General features: G+C 34.0%; 1 protein-coding gene across 1 annotated transcript; it reads right to left on the reverse strand.

Annotated features, from left to right (window-relative positions):
• Positions 1 to 4,052: 4,052 nt before the first annotated feature.
• Positions 4,053 to 21,449, reverse strand: LOC110993713 (trypsin-1). The gene is made up of 10 exons (XM_022260063.2): positions 21,291 to 21,449; positions 19,839 to 19,936; positions 11,180 to 11,256; positions 10,195 to 10,328; positions 8,813 to 8,964; positions 7,962 to 8,074; positions 7,476 to 7,628; positions 6,999 to 7,128; positions 5,427 to 5,558; positions 4,053 to 4,391 (listed from the first exon to the last, which is right to left on the reverse strand). Exons 1-10 carry the CDS (start codon positions 21,346 to 21,348, stop codon positions 4,224 to 4,226), a joined length of 1,215 nt encoding a protein of 404 aa, XP_022115755.2. The 5' UTR covers positions 21,349 to 21,449; the 3' UTR covers positions 4,053 to 4,223.
• Between the last annotated feature and the right edge of the window lie 273 nt (positions 21,450 to 21,722).

The raw sequence follows: 21,722 nt of genomic DNA on the forward strand, positions 1-21,722 counted from the left end.
CTTGTTTTCTTGACCATTCAGTCTTCACCGAGCAGGTCTTAGGAAATACTTTGGGTCAAATTCAGAGACTAATGTATGACTGGTCGGAGTCAGTGAGTATTATTATATATGTCGCAGTAAAATAGTTAAATCGGAGAGGAAATTAAATCTCATTTTGATTTAAATAAAGCGGTGTTAAAAACATTTAAGTATCTGTCTGACCGAAAGCCATCGGGTTGATTAATAATGTAAAAAAAGATGGCGGTCACCACAACAGATAATATATTTATTTCTCTATGATAACGTCGAGACAAACATTTTTGTTACAAACTATTTTAGAGTAGGAATTTAGTAAAGAGAAATAAATAAAACAGCTGAGTTAGACAATGGTGCGAACCGCTCAATATCTTGGAACAGACAGGGGCGATATATTTATTATAACAGACTACATTGACAGATACAGATTACATAATATTAAGTGGATGCGTTCAGTTTAACATCCTCCCTTGAACGCAAACCCATAGCGATGAGGAAGTGCTGGTGTTTGGGCTTCGGTAGGGCTTTGGTGAGGCAGTCAGCAACCATCGAATCAGTGCCCACATATTCAATCTTGACATCACCACATTCAACTTTGTTCCTCAGATAGTGGTGACGAACATCAATGTGTTTACTCCTAGCATGATAACTGTAAGTACCTGTAAGTTTAATAGCACTTTGATTATCACAGTACAAAGTAATAGGTGTAACCTTTAAAGAAGGCCACAGTTCACAGTGCAACTGTCTCAGCCACATAGCTTCTTGAGTAGCAGCTGAGAGCGCCATATACTCTGCCTCAGTAGTGGACAAGGCAACAGTTTGCTGCCTTTTTGAATTCTAAGATATCGCTGCACCCTGGAAATTAAAAATGTATCCAGTACATGATTTTCTGTCTTCAGTACAGGAAGCCCAATCAGAGTCTGAGTATCCAGTGATTTCTTCATCAACATTACTTTTGTATACAAGCTGTAGATACTTTGTACCTTGTAAGTATCGAAATAACCTCTTAACAGCATTCCAATGTTTCAGGATCTGGCTCAATAGATTTCTCAATTTCATTCTGACAGAGGAAGGTAGGCAAGGTAGGCATAGCTCTGTGTTTTCTAGGCCTTAAATTAATTCTGTTTATAGGTGATTCACTCCTGGATATAGAATGCTCCGGGACATAATCATCATCACTTGCACAGACTGCACTATCAATTTCCTTTAAAGTCATGTCAGTAGTATCATCTAAATTATCTTCATTTATAACTACTTGCGATTCAGTAAGTGGTAGAAAAGCAAAATCTTTATTTACACTTTCTTCTAGGAAGTTTACATCTCTGCTTCTTATTACTTTTCCTTCAGTTTTGTCAAACAATCTATAACCCTTGGACTCTAAACAATAACCTACAAATATAAGCTCTTTTGACTTACAGTCCCATTTTAACCTCTTCTCCTTTGGCACATGCATCATAGCTCTGCAACCAAACACTTTAATGTTACTGATATTAGGTTTAATGCCGGACCATAATTCCTCAGGAGTTTTATATTGTAAAGACTTTGTTGGTGAGCGATTGATAACATATGCAGCGGTGGCTACTGCCTCAGCCCAAAACTTCTTAGGTAGGCCAGAATTAATAAGCATACATTTAGCACGTTCTGTTAAAGTTCGGTTCATCCTCTCACTCATGCCGTTCTGTTCGGGGGTATAGGGTATAGTGAGTTGACGTTTGATACCAGAATCCCTACAAACCTTATCAAATGCTTCATTGACATACTCCTTTCCATTGTCAGATCTTAGTGTTTTAATTTTAGCATTTAATTGATTCTCTACTAGTAGCTTAAAATCTTTAAACTTTTCGAGTACTTGTGATTTAGAGCTGATAAAGTAAACAAATACCTTTCTAGACCAATCGTCGACAAAAGTGACATAATATCTGGCACCACCGAGAGACTTTTCCTCCATTGGCCCACATACATCTGAATGCACCAACTCCAGGAGGGCGGAAGCCCTTGTGCCAGCATGTTTGAATGGTTGCCTTGTTTGTTTACCTTTTAAGCAAGTATTACATACCACATGCTCCTCTCTACTTGATTCTATATCTGCTCCATCTGTAGACTCATTAAGTTTCTGAAGATCATTATAATTTAGATGACCCATCCTTTGATGCCATAGATGTACAGATGACATCAAAGCATAAGTTTCATTATGAACCACATATAAATTGTTCTTTATATATCCAGTGAGAATTAATTTAGACTCTTTATAAACATTACATGTATTCTTACTAAATTTTACTTGACAGTTATTCTGTGTCATTTGGCGGACTGACAGAAGATTAACAGCCAAATCTGGCACATATAAAACATTTTTTACTTGTATTGTACCAATTTTTAATTCACTTTCACCATCATATGTTTCTATATTTACTTTACCACAGCCTTTTACTGTTAATATTTTGTTGTCTGCAACTTTAATGTTTGTTACTAAAGCAGGTCCGTAGTCATAAAGCCAATCTCTCTTGTTTGTCATGTGCATTGCAGCTCCTGAATCAATGTACCAGCATCCACTCTCTAGGCCTGGTGAGGCTGGAAACGCTGCAACATAGCTAGAAGAAGTATTAATAGTTTCAGACTTATTCTTTTGATTTGAGCTGTTTGAGGCACAAAATTTGGCTAAATGACCATGCCTATTGCACCTAAAGCACCTGGGACCTTTACTATTTGCTTTAGAACCTGAACATTTACTATTCTTTGCCTTGCCTTTGTAGAAATTTGAAAAAAAAACAGATGAGTTGTCCGGAGACTTTACATCCTGTAAAATCTTTGTTTTAACTAAATCAGCAGTGATGGACACACCTGAGCTTTCCATAGCCATAATCATAGGACTATATGACTCTGGTAACCCGGCTAATAATAATGTGCCGAGCCACTCATCATCTACAATGAATTTTATATTACGAAGCTTGTGTGCACATGTGATGATTTTGTTGACATAGTTCTCAACACTACCACAACTTTCCAGATCTGTTGTAATTAGTTCTCGCAGAAGACCTACCTTCCTCAACAAGCCGGAGTCATCAAAAGCCTTTCTCAGGTTATCCCATACCTCCTTAGCCGTGGTGGCATCCTGGATATGAACATAGTTCATAGGGTCAACTAGAAGGACTATTTTTGACCTTGCCTTCGTATCTTCGGTCTTCGTAAAAGCCATGCCCGATGTCTCGACACATTTCCACAAATCTTCATGCTCTAAAAAGGTTTTCACCGCGAAACTCCATGTAGGATAATTATCACGGCCCGCCAAACGATCAATTTGAGCAAAACGGGGGTCCGCCATTGTAAGCTGAAAAGTTAATGACGTCGCGACGTATCACGAAATCAATTTGCATCAACGTGATGCCTATCACTTTATAAATCCTACTTCCCTATTTCTATCCGGGCGTCTGGGCCCATAACCTGTTACAAACTATTTTAGAGTAGGAATTTAGTAAAGAGAAATAAATAAAACAGCTGAGTTAGACAATGGTGCGAACCGCTCAATATCTTGGAACAGACAGGGGCGATATATTTATTATAACAGACTACATTGACAGATACAGATTACATAATATTAAGTGGATGCGTTCAGTTTAACAATTTTATCTCACAAAATAAATCTTTTTTTATAGATAGTGAAAACCTGTTCCTATTAATACTTTAGCTTGTCGTACCTATTCCGTAATCGATACCGACAATGCTTTCGCACATCACTACACCTGTCAGACCTGTAAGTGCGAGTGAGATAGACAGATAATTATGATTTATGACCCGAAACAGTTCATAGTTGACTTGACAATCCTTTCATTGCCATATAAAGATTATTATGGTACTTAGATCGCTGTTAAAAAATGGGGATTGGTACAAGCTTGGAAAATAAGGGATAAATGTAGTTTTTTATTAATAATAATTTATTGATAACACATAATGATTCAAAAGATTTCACCTTATATTCAATAAATATTTATGAAATACCTATGAGGTTATTTTATTTTATTTTATAACTATTTTGTGGATATAAAAACAACGAATAAACTTATTCGTCTGTATGTCGTACTTTTACCTGTACCTATTTTAGTTTCATTATTATATTTGATCTTCTATTTACTTAGTTTCTCCTTATTTTTTAATCTTATATGATTAATAAAAAATATCGCATCTTCACATTTCTCACTTTCTTCTTTACACTATGGCCAGACGACGCTTTCTATCCAGGGTACATATTCAGCGACTCTAGTATATATCCCTGGCTGGCCTATCACTCCACAGGCTCTGCCAAAAGACGTTATCCCAATTACAGTGTACATGCAGCTGATCTGTCGATGTTTTATTTGAAGAGGCCCTCCACTGTCACCCTGCAATTGTCGAATTTCTAAATATATTTAATTCCCGCATATGTCAAAGGTATTCAACTTGTAAAAACCTCTGACCAATTGAATTGAAGATTGGTTACTAAAGACGTTAGCGCATCGTAAATTCTCTTTATTTTATTTATTTAAAAATAACTTCTGCCCTAACAGGCGACAATAACTACAAAAACTAAAAATAATAACAATGTGAAGTAAGTGAATAAAATTTATAGATGAAACAAAACATGCGATATTAATTACATATTAAAAATACACGTAATGAACTACCTACCTTACCTAATACTTAATTGCTTGAGTAAAATTACTATCAGGCAAAGGAATGTCTATAACCAAGTCTTGGCATCAGATTTATGTCTTTCTGAATACATAAAAAGGTACTGAAGTCTCCGTTATCAGTTAGAATGATAATCTAAAATTCTTTTGTAAAATTACATATTTTATTCAAATCAAAAATCATTTGTTCATGTAGGTTACACAATGTACACTTATGAACGTCAAAAAATAAATATACATTGAATGCCTCTAATTTTACATTTACTACCAGTTCTCAAATCAAGACCGTAGAACGGAAGAAAAGAACTGGCAATAAACTTATAACTATATAATTAAATTTGATAGAAGCATGGGGTTGCGATTCAATTTGTCTTACTGAAAATCCTCGTTTATTAAACGTTTACTTCAACTAAAAATCTAGAAATGGACACTAAATTATTGAACATTAAGAGAGAAAATAACCATGCAATTTTAGATACACGGCATTAAATCTAACTTTAATTTTATCCACCTAAGAGCAGAACTTTAGAGTTGGAAAAATATATCCTATTTCGCAGCGAGTCTTCAACAGCTTGCCTCCTGACCCGTTCCGAATAAGCCTCCGCGTGCGACGGCCCGGTGGCATGATATATATACTTTCTACGTTTTTAAGTGTATTTTGTAAGTTACACAAACCTGAATCTGTTGAGTATACACGTAATGTAAATCCTGTTTCGATAAATCTTTGTTAAAAGTAAAATTAAATACCTGACAGGTGTCTTTCGACTTTTCTTTGTCCCCGTAACAGATTTGGGTTCGCGGGTCGAAGCCGCTACGCATGAGTCGATCTGGGCCAAACATCTTTGAACACTCGTCCGTCGAAAACTTATGCAGGATCACCTAAAATCCATCACACAGTTTTATAATGTTCATTGTGGAGTGATAAACTGCGAAACTGTTTGGTTTGCTTTTAATGTATTTATTTATATAATTATAAGTAATCTAACAGCTTATATATTATAATACAAAACACTAAAACAGTACAGAAAGCCAAAATAAATTACATAATAAACAATTTATGTATATAAAACAGAAAACAAGCAAGTGCATTAATAGATAAAAATACATAAAAAAAAACTAAACTAAACTGAAATTTAACATTAAAAAAAACAAATAAATATTTGTCTTGATAGGAGCTACCTGCTGCTATTGAAATTTTATCGCTGTGTTATATTCTAGAAAGGTCCTTATTTGTTAACAATAATTCTATATTAAGTCAGTCAAAAGAGGAGAAATGCTAAAAATGAATCTGGAATTGTATTGTAAGAATAACTTGTGTATTTGGCAATTAGAGTACATAATAATTTAGTAAAAACATTCTATTAACGATTATTTGAATGAAACATTAAAATTATGGTAATAATATAATCATGTAGTGATAGATTAATAAATAATTTATTTAATTATTATTGATAATGTAATGTAATGTCATATATATCTAGTATATACAATTTTACGTTTTAAGGAAGACAAATTGGCACGCCAAATTCCGTGTGAATTATGCGAAGTTTAGATTGTAGCACCATAAAATTTTTGTACCATATTCTTGCAAATACATGCAATAATACAAATATCAAATTCAAAATAAAATCAATTGTCTCTGATTTTAATTCTTACGTTCAGTGACGGATTTTGAAGCTGTGAAGTGAATGGTTTGTGAATAATTTGTACTGAAAAATTAGATCCAAAAATCATTTTTCGTGCAAATTCAACAATAGTTGGACTTTTAATATAATCTAGGACATAACAACTGTAGAAGCAAAGGCGGTAAAACGTCACAACCTATAACCTAGAAAATAGGCCCTAATTAACCACATTAAACTGAGAACAAATCCGTTTCTCACCTGATCTCAAGGCAATCAAGTTGTGCCAACTATCAGACATTTAAAGAAGTGCATAACAGTCGTGTTAAAGGTTTAAGGGTGTGTCGCTGGCCTTTAAGGATGGAATTATTTTATTCAACGGCTTCTAAACGCCACTTGACACTGAAAGTTCGAATTAAGGTCCTTCAAAAAAATATCGTACAAATTTTTGAAAGGCCGGCAACACACTTGCGACCCTTCTGGCAATGTGTATAGTATCACTTGAGGTGAGCCTCCTGTCCGTTGTCCTATCTATTAAATGAAAGTGTTGCAGGCTTTTGATATCCCCTAAGTTGATAACGGTGGCGAAACGCCGTGAAGCGCATGACATCTGCGCCTTCTACCACACAGCGATCACGACCGCTCTGGCAAGAGCGTACCGAATGAGAAGAAGAAGAAGTTGATAACATTAAATTACCTTTTGCAGTACATCAGATGAGACACCTCTGTTCTCGGTGGCTCCCCATCCAGTCGCAAGAGATTTCTCATAATCAGCAGGTGCACCGATGTCTAGACAGGCCGGGACAGCGGATTGGCCAAGAGCTATCCTGGGAAAAGTTTAACAAACAACTCACGATAAAAACATAACGCACCGTTAAGTAATCTCTTATATATAAAATTCTTGTGTCACGGTGTTAGTAACCGAACTCCTCCGAAACGGCTCGACCGATTCTCATGAAATTTTGTGTGTAGGTAGGTCTGAAAATCCACGGGTGGTCCACCCCTAAGTTTTTTAATTTATTTTTTAGACAAAATTTTTCGTTTTTCACCCCTCTACAATCATCCCTTATGTTTTTTTTGTTAATTATAAACTTTAATTTTTTGGCACAAAAACATGGCATAACAACTTTTGCCGGGTCAGCTAGTTATAATATATTATTAATTGTAAACTTACGGTCTGTCCGTCTCAAGCAAGGCGATATCGTTGTAACGTCTCGGCGGATCGTAATTCGGATGTTTGATGACACGTTGAATCCCGTACAAGTTGTTCTTGTCAATTCGATTTGTCCGCCTTAAAACGCTGAGCAAAGCATATTTTACTGGACCACTGGAAACACGTATTTATGACATTTAAGAACTTTGTAATATGCGTTTTTATTGTTTAGTATAGTTGTTATTTGTTGTATATAATTTATGTTAGGTGTAGGATGTCGAAATAAATATATGAAACTTAAAAAAAAACATTAAATATATATTTCTTTCATAAATAAATAAATTTGAATATGACCAAATGTACACTCGGCTCATAGTTTCAATTTATAATACATACATAGTTAATTATAACGCCATGAATTCTGAAAGTGTTCTAAGAAATTGTGATGAAGAATGAATGTTTTAAGTTAATAATGAGGCTTTATTTATGGTATTAGTCTAGACTCACTTGTAACGACTGTAGGTGCAGTGTCCCGCTGTGAGAATAAATCTCTCACTCAAAAGCGTGCCGCCACAGTCCCACTGAGCCGTGTCTGGAGAGTCGCCGAAGCCTAGAAGTACCTGCAAATATTTATTTATTTTATTTGCATTTTTATTAATTTTACTATAGACCTTTACACAAGATTGCATTACATAGATTTGTTGGGGTGTATTTTAGTAGATTTGAGTACATTTTTCTCAATCATAACACTTGTTAAAATTACAAAAACCAGACTCTTAAGAATATATGTAGTAGAAACGATATAGACGTGTGAATATGTCGTGATAACTAAAAAGGCAACCAGATGCAACTTCCTCACAATTGAGTAGCCGGCAATGTAGCACACAACTCCTGGGAAGCCTTTTTGTATCAAAGAAGTCATGCTCCGCCAAGCATCCGCGATTAATATATAAATACGTAATTTTGTAGGAATTAATAAAATATTTTTTCCCCACACAGTTATTGTAAAATTAGTCGACAGAAAATAAAATGAAATAGATTATCTCTTCAAACTTGGCGATTAAAATGGCGGAGAGTTTCTTGCCAGTTCTTCTAAACCGCTGTACGCCCTTGACTTGCGAAGTGGTATTAAATGTAAATTTAGAATCAGTTTTACATCTTGGTTACCTAGGTATATATATATTTTTATTTATTGTATAAATAATCTTAAATAGTAGAAGTTTGTATGGTTTATTATTTAGTTTATTTATTTATATGAATAAAGTTATTTTGACTTTTAGTTTAATTTGATTGTTTGTATGTCTAAGTTAGTGAACAAATAAATCTCTTATGCTACTTATATATAATAAAGGATCTACCATATGAGGAAATTCGTCTTCTCCAGCCTGCACTCCTCCCACGATTAAATCAGTAACATGGTGCTTGCATTTGCTGACTCTTGCCATCTCGCCAGTCAGCGCCACCCCGCGTTCGCAGGGGTAAACTAACTTTTGCTGGTATTCTATACATTCTGAAAGAAAAAACAATAGCCATTAATAAAACTTACCTTTTAGTCAATAGTAATTGAATTTAGCTGATACGAAAAAACACTTTCCTAAATAAATAATAAAAGGCTTAAATAAATAATAAGAGTGTTTGATCTAATTTTGTTTTATTTTCCCTTTGGGAAGACTCTGGGGCCGTAGTAATTATTTTGCAGAAGATGTACTTCCAACCCACAAATATACAGTACAGATACCGGCAAACTTCTTTCAACAAATGCCCCAGCCTGGGCAGAAGCGATTTTTAGGTATCAATCATGGGGGGTAAATCAGTTAACAGTATTAACAATTTTTCTAAGCAATAGTAATAATGAAAACAAAATTTAATGCTGGCATTTTCTCGCTGTTTTGCGATACTGATTCGTTAAGGAAAATATCAGCTGTTGTCACCTACCCGGCACCAACTTAAATCTTTAATTAGGCCCATGGCGTATCTTTTATTGACAATCTAAGACAAATCTTTGTTTTTAATTTATATTATTATTTATTTCTTAAGATGTCATGTAGAACATGGTGTAATGGTTGCAGCTCTTTACAAACGTTGTATAAAAGAAAAAAAACTTGGCGATTAAAAGGAGTGATGGAGAGTTTACTGTTTATTGCCAGTTCTTCCCTTCCCTTCTACGCCCTTGGTTTGAGTACCAGGAGTAAATGTAAAATTAGAATAAAGTATATTTCTTTTTTTGATGTTTATCTACTGGTACTTTGTGTTACCTAAAAAAAATAAATGATTTTTGTCTAGGCCGAGGGAGTTAAGTCAGGGCTAACGTGTCCATACAAGTAGAAACTAAAGCTAATAATAAAATATCAAAGTTACCGTCTCTAGCGATGCCTGTTAACTCCAAAATGGCTCGAACATTGACGGAGGTATGACAGCGTTTTTTTACCATTGACGGTAAAAAAATGCTATAACAATTAAATAACAATCTCTTGGCAGTAAATTGCATCCATTTCTTTAAAAAGTGATCAGCCTGTGTCTGACAAACGTTTCAATCTCAAATACACCTGATTATTATAATATTGCAAGAAAATAGGTGTTTCTTTTTTTTATTGTTCCATATTAGGAATACATCGCTTGTTAGCGATAAGGCCGCCTGGTGCCTAATAACTTATGTAACCTACTTAGCTTTTGTTTTTTTTATATGTATAATTATGTATATTATGGTAACAAAGTATAAATAAATAAATAAAAAACATACTGTCCCAGGCTTTCTTTCCCGTCTTAGTGGCGGTCATATTAGACCACAAATTCTCACAAGAACCCTCGGAGGGTTCGTCTGTCTCCTTATAATCGTACTCTAGCGGAACATACTCTGTAGATGTTGTCGAAGGCCTGGAAAGTAAAAAAATAACCATTAATATGGAGATCCTTAACTACTACAAGACAAAGTAGATATTGATAAAAGAAAATCGAATATTAAAATAAATTTGTTCTTCTGATAAATATAAATATAACTAAACATTTTGTGATTCGTAACTTATAAACATTTAAATAAACTTTAAAAAATGTTTATTTTTTACTATTACTTCTACTATTTGACCTAAATTAAACCAATGCCCCGTTTTAAGTCAAAGAATAAATAGTCATAGATGGCGCTACTAGTGTTTAAAACCTGATTTTACTTAGTCCATATCTTCAAGACACGTACATATAAATTTGACAACTGTCGTCTATTAGTTAGTAAGATTAAGTATTTTGAGTGAAGGAAGTGTTGTTGTTTAATAAATGTATACAGGGAATTTCGTGTTGATAAAGCATTGCTTTTTGGCGATAAATATACTATTGGAGGAAAGACATGACTTGTTAAACATTATTCAGACTCTGAACTTGGAATATCAAGAGCCCTTGGTTCAGATATTAGAACTATGGCAGAATCAAACCATTCATTTATAAAACTCAAATAGACAGTAAATACAATATTCTTAGCCATAGTAATAATAACAATGAAACATTTTATTAAACTAGTACTAAATTTAAAAAGTTTGGTCTTTGTGCTAAACTTTTAATGCTGGCGAGAAAAGCCCCAACTTTGGTACTACTACAAAACCGGTACTATCTACCAGACGCCAACTTATGTCCTTAATTCCTGTGTTATGTGTGTTAGGTTCCTGTCAGAGTTGAATACAGTTCGCCATTGAAAAGTACAGGGTTCGAGCACTGTTAGAAAAATTAGTTTCACCTACCTTCTAGTTGTTGTGGCGACAGGCTGACGTTTATTAACACAACACACTATTGTATTCACGCCTATAAAACTGCATATCTGAAACAGACAAAATTAATCTTTATTTTAATATGTTAGTTTTGGATACATTAGCTTTGCGGGTGAAAATGCTGCATTTTTGCAGATGGAAAATTGGTGAAAATGCTCAAGAATTGTATTAGCACCTCCACCCTGTAACCCTGCACCACAACTATTGTTTCGAACCAATTCTTTAAAAGGCCAGTAACGTATTTGCCCACCTTTTGGCATATTTAACGTCCGGTGTTACTACAGGTAAACAGCAACTAGGGGTAGGCCATTCTATTTGGATGCTGTTGGTGATGAAATACCTGTTACGCAGAGACATTTATCCTTATGTCAATTAAACAGTTAAGACATAAACTTTGCATCTGATGGCCCTATGATGACCTAGTGCTTTCCAAAGAACATTTATTTATCATACATTTTGTCTTCAGTCACCGTGACCACGCACGCTGTAAAGCATGCGAAACGTCTTAAAAAAATAAAATAATGTAAATTATAATAATACATAGCTTTAATCCGTTGAAAAAGAGCATATATTTATCAGAAATAAAATTAGATGATTTTTTCTTATAACGTAACATAAACATAACGTAATTTCTTTTATACATCATTGGAAATACCTACGTTATATTACATTTTATATGAACAAGTGAGATTCCAGACAGAGATAGAAATATTTGAGGCTGATTTAATAATTAAGTAGCTCCCGTTACCCATATGGGAAATTATAGGCTAGAAAGAAAAAACAGGATCGCTCTCATTACCCGACTTTGCGGGCAATGATAGCGTTCCTGTTTTTTTCTCTTAAGTTTATATGTGGCAAAATGCCAAATTATGTTACGTTAACGCTGTGATTAAACGATAGTCGAATAAGTAAGGATTTAGTTTCTAATAAAAAGTTAATAAAGTATCAATAAATTTGGCTTTTATTGAACTTTTTCCTTAGTAGGCTCCAGTTCCCCCCATCTCCCCTATTGTGTGTAGATTGTATCAGCTATTGTAGATATCATTGGTGGTTTCGGAATGAACTGACCAGATTCTACGTTATAATAGTGAGAAAGATCCAAAGAGAGCGAGATAGAGCGAACGTCCCAATACGTATAATGCCATGGAGCCCGTATCTCCCAATACGTATAATTGGGAGATAGCTATAGTGAAAAAGATTGAGAGAGACAGTAAGGGGGATCGACAAAAAACACACGCTATTGGTTGATATATTCGTTTAGTAGTTACATATTAGAACTTTGGATGGCAATTCTGTCGCATAACGTTTTGTGCAAACACAAATTTTGTATTTATATAATCATTAGTACGTATATAGTATGTAAATAGTGTGAATAAATACTATGGATAATACATATACTGGTACATGATCATCTATTGGGGCTTCGAGTTATAATTAATTTACAAAGAATTTCAATTTGACACACCGCACGTTGTCCTTTATCGAAAAAGAAATAATGGCGCACGTAGAAGGAAATACTAGGGTGGACCGTCGATACGAGCTCAAGGTTTTGCATCTAGCCACTAGCCAAGTTCAGGTCTGGAGAAAGAAAGATGTTATTTTTCAAGACGGACCTTCGTCAGCAGTTTGATGTCGATATCTTGTATTTATCCTTTGAATATCGTTGAGAACGAGATCGTACAGGTCCTTACGTTTGTACAATGTTTAACAGTTAGCTAAATTAATTAGCTGGATACTGTTTGCTTTATTAGCAATAAAGTTATGTTTAAGAATGGTGGTGTATTTATGTACAGATAAAAATTGATTCATATTAATAACTATGTACACTTATGAACGGCAATAAAAACTAAAAAACAAATTGCAGAAGCTTATAAACAAAAATGGCCGCCGCCCTTTTGAATTGCCAACTTTTGTACTTATTGTACTTTTGTACGGATATTGTGTTGATGAAACAAAATGTCGTCAAATAACGCGGATAGTTAAATAATTTAAGGATATGCTTAATAATGTAATGATTTCAACCTAAATCGTATTGTTTAATGAAGAACAACAAAACTCAAAATAACTTATTAATATAAGTAAACAAGTACACGTCAACAGAAAAGATGGTCAATTGATTTTAAATTTACATTTACTAGCAGTACGCAAGTCAAGGGCGTAGAGCGGGCAAGGAGAACTGGCAACAAACTTTCCGCCAATATTTTAATCGCCAAGTTTTGAGACGCACAAATTGTTTGAACTTTAGCAAATCACTTATTTAAAAAATCAAGAGTGTTTTTAATTTATTCAGTTATAGTTCTCTTATTTCGCTTGGGATTTTGTTGTTTAAGCGAATAAAATTTCCACGTTAGGAGTGGTTTCAACACAGAATACGTAAAAAGAACATTATTTAGTCATTTAGAATGTTTATATTATTCACAAATGTTCTATTTGTGTATAAATAGTATTGTAACTCTTATTACATATTATATATTGTTTTTTTTTACCTTCATAAGTGTACATGTTTACCTAGATGAATAAAGATATTTTGAATTTTCTATGAGTTTGAGTTAATGGCGTACAACATAAAAGTAATATTTTTATAGCATAAAGACTCCGAGCGGTCATTCCCCTCGAAAAATGAGGATAATTTACGAACATGTAAACCTGAACCACTTAAACCGCTTTCCAGATATACTTTATACATCCTTATATGTATTAATGATAAAAGCTAATAAACAATTTTACCACATATATACTTGTTACATTTCAGTAAAACTTTAAGTTAAGTTTGTTTTTTCCGCACTTTGTACAGCTTCCCGAAGTATTTCCGAATAAATTTAAATAAAACTAGCGAGCTTCTGGCGTTGAGAGAGTCCATGGATATCTCATCAGATTAGCCTCCTGCCCGATTGCCCACTGTACTATAAAAATACAATTTAAATATTCCTATCTGCGGTTTTTTTGGACAGAAGGCTAACGGAATTGTGTACGGTTTACATTAATAAATTCCCGTGGAAGATATAACTGTACAATTTATTACATTTTTATGTAAATTGTCTGAAATATAACGATAATTGTTTCGCGCATTCGACGCGACAAAGGTCGCAAAAAAGCTTCAAGTCTCAAATAACATTGCGCATTCTCAGGCGACGAACCATTTAATACAATTTCGTTTAATTATTTTTTGAAGTAACTAAAGTATACTTCTTATGGCGTTCAAGGAAAAAAAAGTTATGAGTGTAAATTTTTACGATGCGATACACACCGTCACAAAAAACCGACACCCTGCAATTAAAGTCTACATTTTAGTTTTTTGAAGTTATATATCTCTTGGCGCTCAGGGAAAAATTAGAGAGTAAATTTTTAGGACACACCGTCACAAAAAACCGACACCCTCCAGTTAGCTATAATCAACATTTTAGTATTTTGAAGTTAATCTTCTTATGGCGCTCAGGAAAAAATAGAGAGTAAATTTTTACGATACGCGCACACACCGTCACAAAAAACCGACACCCTGAAGTAAGTTAGTCAACATTTTATAATATTTTAGTCCTAGCATTGTTTCTACAAACGTAGAATACACACACCTTTTTTTTCTTCTCTTAAATCTTTAATTAGCGCACATGAACCCCACGCCCCAAGAGATTATACCCCAAAGGGAACAGAATATAAGTCGGAGGAAAGATTTATTCAAGAAATATTTAATGACTCAAATATTACGCGACTTATATGTATATTGCGTAAAACAAAATTAGATCACTATGAGCTCTCGGTATTTCCTTTAGCATTAAAAAATCCATTGACTCACTTGAGGACAAAATATATGGCGACAATTAGGTGGTCAAGTAAACGATACTTCATACATTACATGAATTGGCTATTTGACAAGGTTAGTATCAGAGTAGTAATACTACTACAGTAGTTGAGATTATAGATTAGTGGCTTTAATTGTAGGGGTGACTATACGCCAAAAATTCTAGAATTGTATTGTTTGGCGAGATTTATAATTATACTCGTGAACGCTACTTGTGGTGACTGGTCGTACTTGAATTCGTGTATGCGGTGATATTAGTTGTTTATACTACGTATTTGCGTGTTGTTACCACGAGTATGTTAGTGCGTGCTCCTATTTCACCATGCCTCCTGCTGATAGAGGACAAATATTTGTTTTTAATTCTATTATTCTTGATTACTCAAGATGTCATATGGAAAATGGTGTAATGGTTGCAGCTCCTTACAAATCACTACATAGAATAAAACAAAGTCGCTTTCTCTGTCCCTATGTCCCTTTGTATGCTTAAATCTTTGAAACTACGCAACGGAATTTGATGCGGTTTTATTTAATAGATAGAGTGATTCAAGAGGAAGGTTTCTATGTATAAAAACATCCATTAAATAGTAGAAAAGTACTGTTATTTTTGAGGTTTCTAATGTGATGTCGTAAATAATTACATTTTTTCCGCTTACATTGCAAACGCAGGCTGAACCCTACGAGTTTTATATAGATGGTATATCTCTTATGGATAACCCACATTTTTATATACAACGTTCACAGATTTTCTGTAGTGTATTTAGTATCAGCATTGCACCCGTGCGAGGCCGGGGCGGGTCGCTAGTGTTGTATAAAAGAAAAAAACTTGCCGATTAAAAAGAGTGGCGGAAAGTTTATTGCCAGTTTTTCTCTTCCGTTCTACGCCCTTGATTTGAGAACTGGCAGTAAATGTAAAATTAGAAGCTTTTAATGTATATTTAGTTTTGACGTTCATAAGTGTACATTAAGTTACCTAAAATAATAAATAATAGAATAAATAATTTTGAATTCAATTGAATTGAATTTGCCAAAACCATTCAAACATCTTCCTACTAGAGTTTATAATCGACTTAATAGTACTTTTTGAATATTTTAGATTATTTGTTAAAACATTATTATCAATTTGATAACGAGTTATGTAACCCAGCATTAGTTAAGTTACATATATATTAATTAATAATTAGACCCAAATCAAATGTAATCGTCGCACGTTTGAAGCCAAAATGACCTCTTTAGTTTTTCCCACACTCATAAATTGTTATTTATCATTCTTGTTTCCGTTAATGTTCGATAACATAAGTGACAGAGATTTATGAACTCTTACGTCGTTAGATTTTTGTTTATTCAGCGTCGCAACCCACTACCTCTAATTATATCTATAACTTGATTGACACCCAACTTCAAATAAAGAGTTTTATATGAACATCCCTCTAATAACAGCCACTGAAGTAAATCAATGTAATAATATATATAAGATTGTATATCTTATTTTATATGGAATTGATAAATCGAAATAAACAATTGTGTTTCTCTGAAAATAAAGATTTTAGTACTTACACATTATACTAATTACATTATCTTTAACTTAAATAACAATATCCTACCTAAAAATAAAGAAACGTCATTAAAAGTCTATTTTTTATAATTATCAATCCCTTTTTACAATAACCTCAAAACTAAACAATATTGATTTCAATCACACTGACTTTTACTTCTGTCAAACTTTCAACCGCGATATTTAGTTAGTTAGATTTAAATAATATGATTATGTGATTGATTGTATATCTAGCATGTAAAATTTAAATTTAAAAAAGCTTTAAACATGTCACACAAAGTTGCAATATGTGTGGCACACATGCAGAGTTTAGAATTATATATACCTACATAATATTTTTTAGGATATTCTTGCAAATACATTATTGTTATGGACAAATTGATATTTTTAATTCTTTAACATTATATAAGTGTACATTATGTTACCTACATGAATAAATTATTTTTGTTTTTTTTTTAATAATATTATTCTTGAATTACACAAATACACATATTTCAATAGAAGACAGTCTTCAAAAATGTATATGTCGCAGTCGTATTGTATAATCCGCCGTATTACATTACGGCTAGCTGTTTTCAAAAACAGAGCCGTTTTGTAATGCGGCGTTTTAACCATTAGCCGTATTGAATGCGGCTAAATGAAAACCCGCCGAAACGTATTCGTCGCCTTACGTCATTCAATACGGGTAGCCGTAATGTAATAAAGCGAGGGATTAGCCGCCTCTTTGTCAGTTTTTAGTTCCAATTTTTAACACTCGTGGCGCTGCCTGTCATAACAACAACAATGGCGTTGGATGCAGAAAGTGTGTTACTAAATTGCGAAGTTACAAGTGAATTAAACAAAGGAAACGTGTTAAATCTGTCGGTAAACAGTGAACTTAAGAACAATTTTGAAGTGCAATTAAAAAAATTCTATTCTTCTTAATGTGGAACAGTGAAAAAACCGTGGACAAAGGACCGAGTTTTAGAGGTTATAATGCATATCAAAACTGCAAGGGTGGCTATGGATTCTGGTGTTCGACGGAATTCTACACAATATTATTGGTACAAAAATATGATATTATGAATGTGGCCGATGAAGATTATTTGAGTTTAAAGAAAAAAAACTCCTGATGATCCTACTATCAGATTGGTACCTATGGAGCAGTATTTTGACATTTTAATGGAAATCCATAAGGAAAGTGGCCACGGCGGGCGAGACAAAATGCTGTACGCTATAAAAAATAGACTTTATGTTCAAAAAAAGGCAATTGAAATATATGTCGCCTTATGCCCAGTCTGCGAATCCAAACGAAACTTACCAAAAAAAACCTTGTATCAAAACCTATTATTTCAAAAGATTTTAACTATAGGGGCCAAGTTGATCTCATTGATTTTCAATCAGCACCAGATGAAGGTTACAAATGGTTATTAAACTACCAAGACCATGCCACGAAATTCCTACAACTGCATCCGTTGCGGTCTAAACAGGCAACTGAGGTGGCGCAACAGTTAATTGATATTTTTTTGACCTTTGGAGCGCCATATGTTTTGCAAAGCGATAGTTTGGAAAAGTTAAATTGTAGTACTTAATTATTTCAAGATGACTTTCTCTGATTTATTATATTTAAGAAAAAATGTTTGAAGCCAAATACTTTAATTTGTGAATTAGTGAATAATAATTGTTGAAAATAATATCGTAAAAATAAATGTTAGCTGTATATTATGATTATTAAAATTTTATGTTCGGAAAAGTTCATTTGTAGTAATGTAGCTAATTATTTCAAGATGACTGTGCCCTGTGATTTAGGTAACTTAATGTTTATGATAAACTGTTTGTAAGTCGAAAGAAGAAATCTGTGTAAGCTTTTTATGATTATTAAAATTCATTTACGCTTTAAGCATGTTTGATTTTGTAAGTATTGTCACCCTAAAATTTAAGTTGTAATACAATGCGGCTAAACGTGGGCCGCTTTATCGAAGAACGTATCGTAATGACAATACGGCTAGTGGTTAAAACGCCGCATTACAAAACGGCTCTGTTTTTGAAAACAGCTAGCCGTAATGTAATACGGCGGATTATACAATACGACTGCGACATATATTCAAGACATTTAACCAAATGAAGACTTGTTTCGTAAAGATTTCTCTTAGTGAAACTGTACTTTCCATCAAGTACAGTACTCAATAGCCTAGTATTAAACACGTTCGACCATAGATATTTGGGTTCAAATCCCGGGGGAGCCGATAATAAACAGGCAATTGTTTTCCTGTAGAACCAATATTTTTTAATGTCATATCAATTTCTCATTTCTCGAGATATAATTTTGTTAATCTAATAGGAGGCAAACGAGCAGGAGGCTCACCTGTGATACCGCCGCCTATGGACACTCACAATGCCAGTGTACTCGCAAGTACGTTGCCGGCTTTATATAATTACTTTTTTTAAATTTTATTTTTATAGAACAGGGGGCAAACGGGCAGGAGGCTCACCTGTGATACCGCCGCCTATGGACACTCACAATGCCAGTGTACTCGCAAGTACGTTGCCGGCTTTAAAGAATTGCTACGCTCTTTTCCGGAAGGACCCTTACTCGAGTTCGGTTAAACTTTAGTGGGCAGCTGGTTCCACATAGTGATGGTGCGCGGCAAAGCATGCCTTAGAAAAGTCTCAGTTCTGGAATGTATTTTGTTTGGATGGTATTTTGCATTCTGCCTAAACGTCTGCTGAAACTCAGCTGCAGCTACATTCTGAACACTAGGCAACGCCAAGGGATCAAGGCGCTCGTCTCAAGATATTTTCAGTTAGGGTTTTAAAGTATTGTTTTAATCGTTATTATTACTAACAGTTTATCAATTCGAACAAGTTTAACGTATTTAAACCTAATGACCGCTTAAACTTAAGCGCAAAGTGAAACACAATTGGACTGGGAAAGATTTCTTTAACAACAATTCACTATCACGATAAATAGTTATATGGTGAGATTTTTAGGAAAAATCTTGACAATAAATTCAGATGTTTAAAGGATGTTTTCGCCTCTCGTTCTAAAGAAGAGGAATAGGAAAGGAAACAAAAATTATTGATGCACTATCCATTGCAAAAAGTGTAAATGAGGAACACCTCTCCCATGAACAATGGCAGATGGAGACAGAGGGTAATGGGGTGGAAAAGGCTACCTGAGAAAAGCGAAGTTGCGATTGGGAGAAAAATGCTCAAGATAATGATGAAGCCAATTGGACGAGGAGTTCCATAAAAAAGTATGAGAATATTTGTAAGGATGAATGTTTCAAGGAGGCTAGATTAACCTGTGGCTGACGTCTACGTCTAATGTCATCTATAGCTGGTTGGCAGTTGTCCAAAATAGTGCAAACTCCTTGGACACCATTCTGGTAGCAAAAGTCACCTGCAAAACAAGAAGTAACATATTACAATCTCGCGTCATCAGAACGTGACAGTCGATCGATCTCTTATCTGCACGCCAATAACCAAATCCTACGAAGACATTTTTGGCCTCGGATAGAGTGCAATCTTCTTCCCTCTTTACTTGCTTATATTTGATAATCAATATAAACCAAATAAAGTAAATAAAACCGTGCAAATAATATTAAAATATACATGTCTATGTTTAAAACATATCAAATAGCTTTTTAATTATTATTTATAATATAAACTGGTTTAAGTTAAAATTTTAAGATAGGATATTGGCTCAGTTGAACTGTAAGTTTCATAAAAAGATCTATCCACATACACGAATCCGACCTATCATGGATAGCTTGTGTCGACAGATGGCTATTAAAACCCGTCGATTGGTTATTCGCACGCTTTTATCAGTATTTGGATTAAGATGCCTATCTCAGATGGTCCAAAATAGATTGAGATAGGTTATTGGGTTTGGGCGTTAACCGATATTTTAGTGTATTTAGTAGGTATAACAATTGTTTCCTCTCCTAAAGAAACAAATGACCCCAGCTAAAATTAATAATTTTACAACAATCAAGTATACAGTATTTACAATGTCCTTACCCAACAAAGAAATAATAAGAATAATTCATAATTATTACTAATCAATTCAAAACAAATTTAACAGTTTAGTGTCTATAGCAGCGTATCGTAATAAAAAATATATTAAACTTAACGTTTTCAATAAAAGACGAAGCATTATCCTTTTTAGGCCTGGGACTCAGATTTCTGAATCCGTTTCAAGGTTTGTCAATCTAATAGGCAAGTATATTAGCTGTACCTAATACACGCCATCGACTTTTTGAATGTAATGCAACATTTCCTCAAGGGATTTTCCTCCACCGTTCGTGCTATTGTTATGCGCACATAAGTCGATTGGTGCCGGGAATCAAACCTACGATCTTAAGAGAGTCGTACACTGATGCCACTGAGCTAACACTGCTGCTTACTTGCGTGTGAAAATCACAATGGAGATGGAAAACTTCGTAAGGAAACCGATATTATATCCAAAGTACACATTTTTTGGTGCAAACAAAGAAACAATGCAGTCTCCGGTCAATAGGATTGTCGTCGGTTTTTATAATTTTCCTTGCCATACGGGCATTTCCCAGCTGTTTTTTTCCATTACTAACAAGTAGGCTCCGATCTAGATTTTTATGATTATATATACTCTTCCTTACGATGTATTACTTAATCATCCATCAAATCACAGCCATGATTCAAACACACTACCCCAGGGTTCACTTTTGCAGTTATTAAAATGTAATTAACTTAATTTATTAAATTACTTAACATACCTTCGTATTGTCCAGAGGAATAAGAAATAAACAAAACAAACACACACAGTAATAACATTATTAAAACAGAAAGGAATGCATCGAAAATGCAATTTTATTGTAAATTTTCTTGTTGTGTGTTAACGGCGTTGAGGCCGCGTTGTGACTGAGTCAGATTCAAGACGTGACAAGAGAACAATTAATTAGTTTTAACTGGTTTTACGTTTTAATCACTTCTATGAATATTCTTTTATTTACTAAAATGTTTTAATTACCAAAACATAACAATTACTTAGAATGTCAGTATGTTGGCATAATGCTTAGCGAGCGCTAATTACTGCCACAACATTACACATTTGAAACGAACCGAATGGGAAAAGATTACTTTTTTTTATGTTGTTGATATCTCTAATTTTTTTCTTTGATTATTGTTATTTTGTGTGCTTAAAAGTG

This window comes from Pieris rapae, chromosome 24 (assembly GCF_905147795.1).
Source record: "Pieris rapae chromosome 24, ilPieRapa1.1, whole genome shotgun sequence".
In the NCBI taxonomy this organism is placed as follows: domain Eukaryota; kingdom Metazoa; phylum Arthropoda; class Insecta; order Lepidoptera; family Pieridae; genus Pieris; species Pieris rapae.

What these genes read in the sequence shown, in the direction of transcription:
- LOC110993713 (XM_022260063.2), bottom strand. Translation starts at nt 21,348, where the DNA reads ATGTTATTACTGTGTGTGTTTGTTTTGTTTATTTCTTATTCCTCTGGA. An exon ending in TTCCTCTGGACAATACGAAG is followed by an intron (nt 19,937 to 21,290) that starts GTATGTTAAGTA and finishes CTTGTTTTGCAG; the next exon opens with GTGACTTTTGCTACCAGAAT. An exon ending in GTCGCCACAACAACTAGAAG is followed by an intron (nt 10,329 to 11,179) that starts GTAGGTGAAACT and finishes TTTACTTTCCAG; the next exon opens with GCCTTCGACAACATCTACAG.